The sequence below is a fragment of the Microcaecilia unicolor genome, chromosome 3, assembly GCF_901765095.1.
Source record: "Microcaecilia unicolor chromosome 3, aMicUni1.1, whole genome shotgun sequence".
NCBI classification, from domain to species: domain Eukaryota; kingdom Metazoa; phylum Chordata; class Amphibia; order Gymnophiona; family Siphonopidae; genus Microcaecilia; species Microcaecilia unicolor.
Genome location: NC_044033.1, coordinates 332883894 through 332896747, shown reverse-complemented (window position 1 = coordinate 332896747; position 12854 = coordinate 332883894). Strand labels below are relative to the sequence as shown.

Below are 12854 nucleotides of genomic sequence, written 5' to 3'. Positions count from 1 at the left end.
GCCAGGACGCCGGTAACAATTTTTAAATTAGAGCCGGCACACAGAAAGGCGAGGGGCTGCCGGAGGACAGGTCCTGCTTGCACTTCCAGAGAGGGGAGGTGCTTGGGGGCGTAAACTCGGAGGAGAGGGGGGGGCGTGGAACTCGGAGGGGAGTGGAGGGAGGGCACAACCCTGGAACTGGGAGGGAAGGAGGGGATGACTCTGGAACTCTGAGGGAGGGAGGGGGGCCTGGAACTCAGGGGGGAAGTGTGATGCAAATGTAGGGGGGAGGGCAAGGGACAGAGGAGAATTGCTGCACCACGATGGGATGAGGGGGCAGGGGAGAGATGCTGCACATGGATGGATGGAGGGGGCAGGGCACAGAGGACATTTGCTGCATATGGATGAATGCAGGAGAGAGGAGCATAATTGATGCACACGGGACACCACACTACACTCTCTCACTCACACAGACAGACAGACACACATTCTGTCTCTCTCTCAATCACACACTCTCTCTCTCACAAACTCACTCTCTGACACATACTCATTCACTCTCTCACACATACTCACTCTCTCTCACACATACTCTCTCCTAACACTTCCCTTAAAAACATAATTGCCATTAGAGGAAAACTTGCTAGCGCCCGTTTCATTTCTTTCAGAAACGGGCCTGTTTTACTAGTCTATAAATAAAATCAAACAACACACTCTTATGGTACATAAGGGATGGTAAAACTGGCAAGATACCATGGCAAGTAGTCCAAAGAAGAGCAGAACACATGTCTTAATATGATAAATAGGCTTTATTTGTGCCTCGCTGTAAAAAAAGTCCCGATGTGGCCATGTTTTGCCTCACTAGAGGCTGTGTCAGGGGCTAAAACAGCTGTGTGGCAAAACATAAAAACATACAATAAATCATAAACCATAAAACACCAATCCTGAATACTAAAAACTATTAAAACATCTCAAAACATGAGTTAGGAATAAACCACTAATACATTATTAGAGGCAGGACCAAACAGGTGTAATGTTTAAAAGACATACTATTAAAGCAAGTTTACCTTAATAAACCAGAAACTCATAAGGAACATTGTTAATGTTAAACAAAATAATATGCAAAAAAGCATAACTGAAAATAACACAGAAATATTGCATTAACCAAAGTAGTACACACCAACTGTAAACAGACCATCAAGCCGAGTATTATAGAACTCATAAGAAACCAATACAAAATCAAACTATAATAATACTGAATGTGGCAACTCACAGAAACTTGTACCAAATGAATCTGAATAAACAAGAGACGGGACACATACCTATTGCGGTCCCAAAAGGCACAAACATGCAACAGAGCTAAAATCCAACGAAAACAGCAACAGTCAGCCTTGCCTAAAAAGATATGTTTGAAATAAGGGCACAATAAAGAGTCAAAAGCAACTAAAAACCAGAACAAAGTGGCCAAATGCATACTCACATCTTGAAGGGTAGATAGAAACATAGCAACCATCTCCCTCATTCAAGAGAACTCTGTCTACAGCTGTGCTGGCACATTTAAATATGGCTTCCTGCCAGGGAGCAAAGCCACTAACAAAATGTTTAAAATAGGAACAAACTCAGAACACTAAAATACATAATACAACGGCAATCGAGGACAAAGGCCTTAAAGGTGCACAGCACTAGTACCTTAAACAATCCTGGCTATGACAGGTAGCTAGTGTGCTTTTTCCAACCATGACATTTCATGATCCACAATATAGCAAATGATACCAGCGTTCTGTTATCAACTTGTCTCTTAATACTCTGTAATTCCCAGAAAGACTGAGTTACAGTAAACCAAGCAACTAAGAATAAAAAGCATGAACAAGTTCATGCAAAGATGTAATGCCCAGAAATGACTTAATCCCACAAATTATCTTTAAAAAAAACAAACAAACCCCAAACAATTTGAACTAATAGAAACATCTTAGCAGTACAAGTTAGCTTATAGTCAATAACTGCCCTTAGTATTTTGAGTATACCTCAACATTAGACAAAACACAGGCCATGGAATCTGTCGCCCATCTATAACGAGCCACAAGACCGCAGACTTCCTTGGATTAAGATATAAAAGATTAGAGAGAAGCCAATTCTGAATGGCCTTAAGCCCTGAGTCAACTGCATGTGTAATCAATGTTCAACAGAATCCACCACAAAAAAATACTGTATATCATCGGCATATAAATACATGCTAATTACAAAATTTTGAGCTAATGAAAACCAGTGGCACCAAAATTATATTAAAAAGAATGGTGCTAATACAGAAGTAGATTTATTAAAGCAGGTCAAGCAGTTACCCCCAGATTCTGTATATGGCACCCATGGGAGGGGCATGTGTGGGTCAAGGGCATTCCCAAATATTTCAGGGCAGTGCTATTGAATATCAGAGTTACACGCTCAGTAGTGTGCAAGGATTTACACCAGGTTTCAGCAGGCATAAATCCTTGAAATGAACAGGAAAAGAAAAAGTATTAGATATTTTAAAAATGAAATAGTTTATACATATAAAAAGATTTTTTACAACCTCTTTCTCTAGACTGTGTTTCAATAGGAGGGCATTGTATAAGCTAATGAGAAGGAGTTTCGTAAGGACGTTTAATAAAATAACAGCATCAATGTAGATGTCAAATTTGAAACTGTTTTGCTGTCAGCAGCAAATTTTTTTCTTCAGGAAAACTGTTATAATTCTTTCCAAGTCAACAGATGGTTTTTGAAACAAGAAAGAATGAAAAGCAGTAATCAGACATAGCTTTGGCTAGACCTATCAGGCTGGTTGTAAGCGGAGGATAGTCACGCGCTTTCTAATAAATACGAGCTTTTTGCTGCTTGCTTCTCAGTGCTAACCTGTCCACTAGGGGTCAAATCTTGTGTCTAAATGGAATGTCATGCTTTAGGCCTCCTGATTCAACGCAAGAATTGCCAAGATCTGTGAAAGCAAGTCTTTCTGCCAAATGTATCACAGCATAACAGGATAACTTCTTAATGAGATAAATCTTTAGGAAAAGAAATACAATATCATAATAACTATGCAGTGCCGTCCTAAGTGCACAAATTCATAAGTAACATGGTGTCCATGCATCTGTCATTACCTCCTGAGGGCCATCCCCTATCTGGGTTCTGCAACTGAATATCGGGTTTTTGGTGATGCCCAGGAAGCTATCCAGGATAACTAACCAGGAATAGTTAGGATAACTATTTATGCTGTCAATTGCCTGATTATTATCTGGACACTGGATATCAACATGCTTGGATAGCTTCTGAGTCCATCCTAACTCCATCTCCAGCAGTAAGTATCGCTGAACTTCTGAGTACGAACACTCCTACCTGGAAGGTTCACTATCAACATGTTCATTTCTATATATTCTTTACTACTGAAAGTTTATTATACTCTTGCAAAACTTTTCAACTGTTAGTGACAAGGGGTGTGGGTATCAGGCTCTAGGGGGTTTGGTAGGGTTGGACCCCAGCTGCTTGCAAATGGGGGTTCTGACTGCTGCTATTAACTGAAGATTTCCCAGGCATAACCAGGGGCCTGGCTGATGTCAGAGCTTGTTCAAACCTGGTGAGTGCCAATCAACTTAACTCCCCTATAGGCTGGCTGAGTATGGTGGGATGATGTGCGATTGCCCAGACAGGGACAAATGGCTGAAGGGGTCTGAGGCCTTGCTTAACCATAGTGGGCCATGGGATCAGAGAGAGTGCAATAATCTTAGATCTTTCTGCATGGCCTCTCCCCTCCCCTGCAGGTATAGGGGTATCCATGGTATATGGTTAGTAGGAAGGCTCAGATACCTAGATTAGATTCCTTTGTCAGCTTTTATTATTTCACGTGATCAAACCTGTCTTAGGGTTTACTGACTTGTGTAACACTGTGAGAATCCCTATGTTTGGGGCTCGACCTAGCAGGAGTCCCCTTTGGCAAGCTCTGTCAGTTCCTTAAGGTATAGTGCCTGGTGTCTCCACCTGGGCAGAAATATGTAACGGATAAGATTTCTGGCTCTTCTCCCCAGAAAAGGTCACTGTGAGTTTAGCTCTCTTAGGATTTCAGTACTCTGTCTTGTGACCTGCCCTGACATGTTCAACAAATAGTGAGCCCTTGGACCGTGGAGCTCTGAACCAAGGAGAACTCCGGAGATGGCAGACAGTGTCACCACCAGGGTGAATTGGATACGGGAACTCTGGGAAAGGAAGCCTGGTGTGGAGAGCTGAAGATCAGGAGACAGGAACCATGGGCTGTGGAATAGGTCACAGGAACTAACAGTAGGAGGACTGGAACTCAAGAACTGCTGAAGACTGGAACTCAGAATCAATGGAAGACTGGAACTCAGGAACAAGCTGGAGACGGGAAACTCAGGAACAACTGAAGACTGGAACAGGCTGGCAACCACAGCAGCAGAGCTGAACAAGTTTGCAGAATGTTGACTGCGAGTGGGGAGCTACAGGAAATACCTCCCGGTCCAGAAGCAGAACTACAGCAGGCCAAGCGGGAGTTTCTTCCGTGGTCCCAAAGATGTGTCTTCAGCACGTGCCCCGTGCTCTAGGGCCCAGCCCTCGATGGAACAACACTGCCCTGACGCCGGCAAGAAGGAGAAACGCCATTGGACCGTGATCCCCCCCCCCCCCCCCCCGGGTGATATTCTCACAGCAGAATAATTACTCTATATCAGGGTTCTATCTCATGGCATATTTATTATGGGTATGGCTAGGTGTATCCAGATGACTGGGTTGAGAACCCTATTCTATATTAACTCCTTCAGGAATCTCAGCCTTCTTTTGGCCAAACCCTGTAATTCAGCCTTTCTAGCTCTGAGGAACCACTCTATGTTACCTCCTATAGGATCTGAGCCCTCTTTTGTAAACTGCAGCCTTTTGAGCACTGAGGAAACCCCCTTTCCTCTCAGGCAGAGAGAGAGAGAGAGAGAGAGAGAGAGAGAGAGAGAGAAACAATTTCTTTCTTAGCTCCTTTTGATTACCAGCCCTCTGTAAGCTAAGACCTTTAATTGCAGCCTTTTAGCTAAACCCTGCTCCCATTTTTCCTCTTTTCTGTTCAACTTAAATCTGCTTTAGAATCCAATCCAACCCCTTTCTGCTTCTTTTCCCTTCTACCCCAAAGCCAAACAGATCTCCTAGGACCACCTCAACTGCCCTATCTGTTAGAGTGAGATGTTTGCTTTCCACCAAATAAATGTCCTCTCTTCAAACATATTCTAATCCTTTACCATTAGAAGTTATAATTATTTTAAATGAGTGGCCTAATGGTTAGTGCAGTGGGTTGTGGACAGTCCCACTGCTGCCTAACAGTCAGCAGAGGGTTAAGATCCTGGGGAACCAGGTTCAATTCCCTCTACAGCTCAGTGTGACCTGGGCAAGTCACTTAGGCCTCCATTGCCCCGGTACAATATACTTAGACTGTGAGTCCATCAGGGACAGTGCAAGTACCTGAATAGTTATATGTAAACCGCCTCAATTCATGTTTCGAAAGAGGTGGTATATAAAATTGATAAATTTATGTACAAGTGATCACAGTTAGTGATCCCTATTTTCCATAGTAAGTTCAATAATTTGCACATAGCTGTGACCTTCCTCCAGTTCCACACTGAGGTAGTGGAATATATTGCGACATTTTCCCTACCTGTCAGAGAACTAGCCTAACTGTCAGTTTGCTTTCAGCAAAATAAATCTTGTCTCATCCAGAGAGGTTTTACTTGGTATTAAATATTATTCTCTCTTGCAAAGTGGACTAACGCCAGGTTAGAAAGAGACAAAAATTCTGAAGTTAGGAAGTAGTATCTCCATAGTAAGACTGGAAGTGTAAATATCTTAATTGGGCTATCTAAAGCGCTTAAAATCCCTGTCAAACCACTGGTGCTACTGGCGTACTTTGCACAATACTACTACTACTTCTTATCATTTCTATAGTGCTACTAGACATACATAATGCTATACACCTCAAATGAAGGAATTTTCTCTGTCCCTTACAATCTAAATTTTTTTTTGTACAAGGGGTAATGGAGGGTTAAGTGACTTGTCCAGGGTCATAAGGAGCTATAGTGGGAATTGAACCCAGTTTCCCAGGATCTCAGTCTACTGTATTAACCATTAGGCTACTCCACCACTTTACAAGCTGAAGCATAGCACCTTCAAACCAGCATCTTATCTTCTCTATGGTCATTTTATCAATATAGTACTAATAAATATAATTGTAATATTTATTAATGCAGTACTATTTTATTAATATCTAACAACTTGGATCTTGGTAGTTATATGCTGGAAATCCACAGGAGCAGCTTGCCAGTGAGTGTTAGTTCTAGAGGGCAGTGTGCATTGGTTTACTCTCCTCTAGTCATTGCCCTGACACAGTCCTTGTAGATGAAAAGTGGCCATAAGTACATAAGTAATGCCACACTGGGAAAAGACCAAGGGTCCATTGAGCCCAGCATCCTGTCCACGACAGCGGCCATTCCAGGCCAAGGGCACCTGGCGAGCTTCCCAAACGTACAGACATTCTATACATGTTATTCCTGGAATTGTGGATTTTTCCTAAGTCCATTAATAGCGGTTTATGGACTTGTTCTTTAGGAAACCGCCTAAACCCTTTTTAAACTCTGCTAAGCTAACCGCCTTCACCACGTTCTCCGGCAACGAATTCCAGAGTTTAATTATGCATTGGGTGAAGAAAAATTTTCTCTGATTTGTTTTAAATTTACTACACTGTAGTTTCATCACATGCCCCCTAGTCCTAGTGTTTTTGGAAAGCATGAACAGATGCTTCACATCCACCTGTTCCACTCCACTCATTATTTTATATACCTCTATCATGTCTCCCCCTCAGCCGTCTCTTCTCCAAGCTGAAAAGCCCTAGCCTCTTTAGTCTTTCTTCATAGGGAAGTCATCCCATCCCCGCTATCATTTTAGTCGCCCTTCGCTGCACTTTTCCAATTCTACTATATCTTTCTTGAGATGCGCCGACCAGAATTGAACACAATACTCAAGGTGCAGTCGCACCATGGAGTGATAAAATGGCATTATAAGATCCTCACACCTGTTTTCCATACCTTTTCTAATAATACCCAACATTCTATTCGCTTTCCTAGCTGCAGCAGCACACTGAGCAGAAGGTTTCAGTGTATTATCGACGACGACACCTAGATCCCTTTCTTGTCCCTAACTCCTAACGTGGAACCTTACATGACGTAGCTATAATTTGGGTTCTTTTTTCCCACATGCATCACCTTGCACTTGCTCACATTAAACGTCATCTGCCATTTAGCCGCCCAGTCTCCCAGTCTCATAAGGTCCTTCTGTAATTTTTCACAATCCTGTCTCGAGTTAACGACATGTTGGGCTTAGTATTTCTTTGGTGCAACAATAGCCTTATCACTACTCCTGTCTTCATGTGGTGGTCTTCTGTTTTTCCTTCTGCTGATCCATGCATTGCAGATCCCTGTCTTCGGTTTGATCCCTTTATGAGATTAGCTTCCAGGTCATTCTGAATCAGTGGTTCCCAAACCTGGTCCTGGAGGACCCCAACCAGTCAGGTTTTTAGGATATACACAATGAATATCCCCCGCAGGCAAATCTCTCTCATGAATATTCACTGATATCCTGAAAACCTGACTGGCTGGGGGGCCTCCAGGACCAGGTTTGGTACGGGCTTCATAAAACAGCTCCAAGTCTGGAGAATGTAACCAAATAAAACAGGCACCATTTTTCAGATCAACAAGTACATGAGCCTAATTCAATAATCTAATAATATGTGGGCTTTAGGTTTACAAGGAAAGCAAACTTTGCTATTAAAGAAGGATCAAGGTATTGAAATTTCCTCAGTTATGATATCCAGCCCAGATTACAGGCATGTCTGTTTGGATGTTATATTTCTTTATAAGAATGTATCAGTGATTAAATTGCACCCAAGCAGCCCCTGAAAGTGCAGGGAGGCCCAGACAAGGAAGGAACCCACTTAACTACTCCCGTATCCTCTGAGAGGAACTCCCATGCTCTGTGGCCTGTTCAGATATATTGCTTGGGAATCCTTAACTCTGACTACATATATACATGTATATACATGTACATACATGTAGTCTGTTATTTGCTATATCTGAATTTTGGCTATATTAAGCACATTGAGAGAACCGATTGTGAAAAAGGACTTCCTACAAATAAACAATTATCAGGTTATTGCCATAAATCAATGATTCTCAACCCAGCCCTAGAGGTCTGGCTTTGAGGATTTCTAGATTTAACATATATAAGGATATATGAGCACAAATGAACTCTAAAAAAAATGGATTTTGTTTACCTTGAAATTTTGGGGATATCTTGGTCTAGGCTGAGAACCACTAGTAGTTATGTTGGAAATATATTTCCTCATACTTTACTGCTTCCTTGGTTTTATGAGGTTGCTTAAAACGGTCTACTTGCTCTATAAGTTAGAGGTGTGGTCTTCTGAAATACCCATTATCTTTAGTCCTCACACTGCCTGTGCAAAATCACTAATAGTTGGTACAGTATTTAGAAGTGATGCACACCACATAGACAAGTACCAGCAGTGAGACTTACCGGGTGGTCTGACAATAAGTGATGGGTTATCTGTAAGAAAAGAAAATACATGTTTCACTGTTCTGTGTTGTATGGCTTGCTTGCTATAGCCTAAAAACACTGCATCTCAACCCTCTCCTGGAGGCATGCTGAGCAAGTTGGATTTTCAGGATTACCTGAATGAATATGCATATCTATCTCATGCATGTTCATTGAGGTAATCCTCCAGGAGACAGTTGAGAAGCAACGGTCTAAAATAAGACAAACATCTAAAAAACATTGAAGATATTTATTTCCAGCAACAAATTTCCCTTGACAAAATTTAACTGCAAATAATTCAAAGATGCTTTGTTGAAGATATGTTCAACAAAGCATCTTTGAATTATTTGCAGTTAAATTTTGTCAAGGGAAATTTGTTGCTGGAAATAAATATCTTCAATGTTTTTTTAGATGTTTGTCTTATGTTGAAGATATGTTGTTTTTTTCCTGAAAACTGACTCTCCCTAGGAGGTCACACTGATATAATATTATTTTTGTTTTTATTTTTTTCCAGCATGAATCTTCAAGCTAACTCCATCTCCAGGAGTACACAGTTACACACCACCTGTGCAGTAACCAGGCTCATGAAAATTTCATGTCATCTGATAGAAGATCTTTCTTCTAGGAATCATGAAAAAAATGATGACAATTGGCGGGCGAACAACTCACACAGATGGAAAATGAGAGATCTGGTAAGGCAGAACCTAATTATGAATGCTGTGTCTATTCAGCTCTTTCGAATCCAGTTTGGGACAAGGTTCTTCTGCATTATTTAGACATCTCTTACAGCAAATGTTCTTTAGTTAATGTGCACTGTGTGCAAATACATCAAAGACAAAGGGACCATAGCTAGGCCAACAATGAAGGAAGTCAGATTATACTTCCTGGTCTACTTATACGGGCCTCCCTGAATTGAAATCCATCATTCCATTACTTGTAGCAACTGTGTTAAATGGTCAAGAGCCTCAAAATCCCTCTGTTCCAACAACCAATAAGCATCTCTGGATACGCCTGTCATTTTGATTTCTTTCATTGCCCAAATGACTCTGAGAATAGATCTGGGTTAGCTTCCACCATGGGGCATGCCTTTTCACTTTCTATAATTGATCATCCCAAATTCAAAGAGGGGGGTGCCTTGAAAAGTTTGCCTCTCTGTCCCAGTAAGTACTTGTCCATTGTGCATAGGCTTGGATCTTGGAAAATCTTTGCAGTGGATCTTGTATAGTCAAATGTGAATCGTATGCGCAAGGCTGTTTTTGCTGTATACAAATAAATGCACTGGGGAATGACAGAGAAGCACATATATGTTGTGGATGTATGTTAACTGATATATTGCTTTGTCTTCCAAGAGAGAAACAGTAAACATCTCAATGCTCATACTGGGAGACATCTTGTGCACCCTATCACTCCATTATCAGGAGGATGTAACCAGGATCTGAGGGTGTCCCAGTACTTGAGGGATGGTCTAGAATATATGGAGCTTGAGGGCCAGTGCTAGATGGCTCCCTTCACAAAGCCCGTATAATTGTATAACTGCTGTGTTTGAGCTACAGCACAGCTGTATTTTCTCTGGCTAATGGTGCCTGTCTTTTGTCCCATCCTACTGCATGATTATCCTGGCATATTTCTGTCCTTGGGTGTATGTTTACCTTCTGTTTATTTTTGCAAACACTTATCTGTTTTCAATTTTAAACTCGTTTTTTTCTCCCTGTGTTCAGTGTGATAAGTTCCATTCATGCTACTTTGTAATATCATATGATTTATTTGTCTTGTTGTAGGGGGTATAGTCCCTGTCACAATTTAACGGACATAAGCAGTATTGCAAATCACCTTCATTTCAGAAAGAGTTGAAAACCTACCTTTTCAAGAAGTCTTATGGTTAATTGAATCGGTCACTGATATAGCAATACTGCTATGTAATTTCTATAACCTAATTGTAATTTTTCTAATTGTTAATTGTAAGCCACATTGAACTAAAACCTGTTTTTGGATAACTGTGGTATGTAAGGATGAATAAATAAATAAATAATGTTTGTATCACAGAATTTGATCTGGTCAAACTTGTGGTGCAGGCCTGTGATGTCACATGGATGCTCTGTGCTAAAAGACTGATAGCCTTGCAGACTGTGACCCGAATGGAACAGTTTGTTCAGTGACTTGTCTACGCATCAGCCTAGAAGAATGAAGGAGACCCTGGAGAAGGACTATTGTTTTGGCAGTTCCACACCACTTGAAGCCTGGTGCTCTATTTTTAGGGATATCTGTAGATGATGTGGGGAACATCTGTATGATTGGGCCTAGAGCTACAACAAAGGCCCCCAGCCAGTCATTGTCTACTGTGCTATCAGGGCTTGAAGGTCACGACTGATAACAAACAGTATATATGAACATGTAAAAATCAGTCAGTTAGACCAAGAAGTGGACTACCACCACCTTGAAGCACCACCTTGCTACATCTCATTACTATCATGGAGAAGACTCTACTGACATCTACAGGTCATATGGTCAAGTTATGTGTTCATATTCACTACAGGATTTAGGGGCCTTTTTTTCCATTTTCTAGCACGGGGGAGGAAGGGGAGTAGGTGTGCCCAGCGGTAATCAGCCATCAGTGCGCTCTGTCCGATTACTGCCAGGTTAGCGAGTGAGCCCTCACCGCCTACTAAATAGGAGTAAATAGCAGTAAACCACCACATGCCAATACTTTTATTAGTGCACGGTCATTTACAATTTCCATTTAAAATAATGGAAAATCCTGCTGTGGTAAAAGTGACCTCAGCTCGTGGCAATTTTCATGCGCACATACTATCGCAAGCCATTTTTTTACCGCAGCTTTGTAAAAGGTTCCCTTAATCCCTTGTGTTAAGCCCTGGGCGAACCAAGCACTTTAAAAAAAATTGTGCATGCCTCTGAGCTAGTGGAAAACCTGAATGGGAAAGCTTTTAATAGGGATGTGCATTTCCTATGTAAGAAGAGAACACACTTGTAGATACTTGACCCATCTAAGCTATGCTTAAACCCTACCCAAGCCACACCATCTTAAAATCTCTGTGCCTGGTGATCTCTATGTGTAACTAGAAGCTTTCTGAAATTGCCATTTACACACGTATGCTATCTACATGTTTAAATGCTGCAACTCGATGCTTTTAACACAGAGGCCTTAGAGGCCCTTTTACTAAGCCGCATAGAAGCGTAAATTTTTAGCTACCACCTGGCTACCACGTGGCCCGGGCGGTAATTTCATTTTTGTACGTGCATTCACTAATCGTGCTGTAAATTTTCCGGCAGGTGGCACTAACCAGGCGGTAATCAGCATTGTATGCGCATGAGACTTTATCGCTAGGTCAATGGATGGTGGTAAAGTCTCAGGCCCAAAATGGACGTGCATCAATTTTTATTTTGCTGCACTTCCATTTTTCGGCCGGCCCCCCCAAAAAAAGCCTTTTTTTGCAGGCACGCTGAAAAATGGACCTGCGCACGTCCAATACATGCATCTACACCAGCGCAGGCCATTTTTTGGCACACCTTATTAAGTGAGACGCTGCTGAGAGGTTTAGCCCTTTGTCATGGAATGACTGTTGGAGAATGTGGCACAGGAGATCTGTTCTGATTGATCCATATCCATGTTATCATTCCAGTTTAAAACCTAGTATAGGTGTATTTTGGTTTTCGTATATTCAAATTGCAGAGCCTTCCGTGAAAATTATGATGGCATTAATCAAACATTTTTACAGAGGTAAATGTATATTTACTTGCATAAAATACTTTTTGATTATTACTCCCGTCCCCCACCCTTATAGTGGGTAAAATGATTTCAGAAGGACAAGTATATGTTTGAAATATATCCATGAGATGTTTTGAAAATTTTATTCCTGAATTTTACACTTTTCTATTATGCTCATGGTCCCACAATACTAAAAAATGATCATCCTGGTCACATTTAATGTGTGGTATCCATCCATACCTGATTCAGTAATAAAGGTGAGCGAGGGGCTGACAGGTCCATAGCCATGGGGATTCTTTGCTTGAATTTTAAAGTAGTACCTGAAGAGAAGACAGAAAAATCATTATTAGTTTTACTGTGAAATTACATTTGGAAACATTTTGAAAATAATATCAATAATCCTCAGCCTTCTGAAACACAGAAAATCAGAACAAAAAGACACCTCTCCCCCCCCCCCCCCCCAGGTGGATGAAATCCACATCACTAGCTGAGATATTCTATTGTCCTATGTATGTAGCAGGAGCTGTAACACTAA

The 12854-nt window shown here is 41.4% G+C and overlaps 1 protein-coding gene across 1 annotated transcript in view; it reads right to left on the bottom strand.

The window, feature by feature from the left end:
• The window catches only part of FNDC1 (fibronectin type III domain containing 1), a 312818-nt gene that overhangs the window by 14214 nt on the left and 285750 nt on the right, over positions 1 to 12854 (bottom strand). The window contains 2 exon segments of the mRNA XM_030198432.1: positions 8578 to 8607; positions 12560 to 12639. Coding sequence (XP_030054292.1) covers positions 8578 to 8607; positions 12560 to 12639 — 110 coding nt within the window.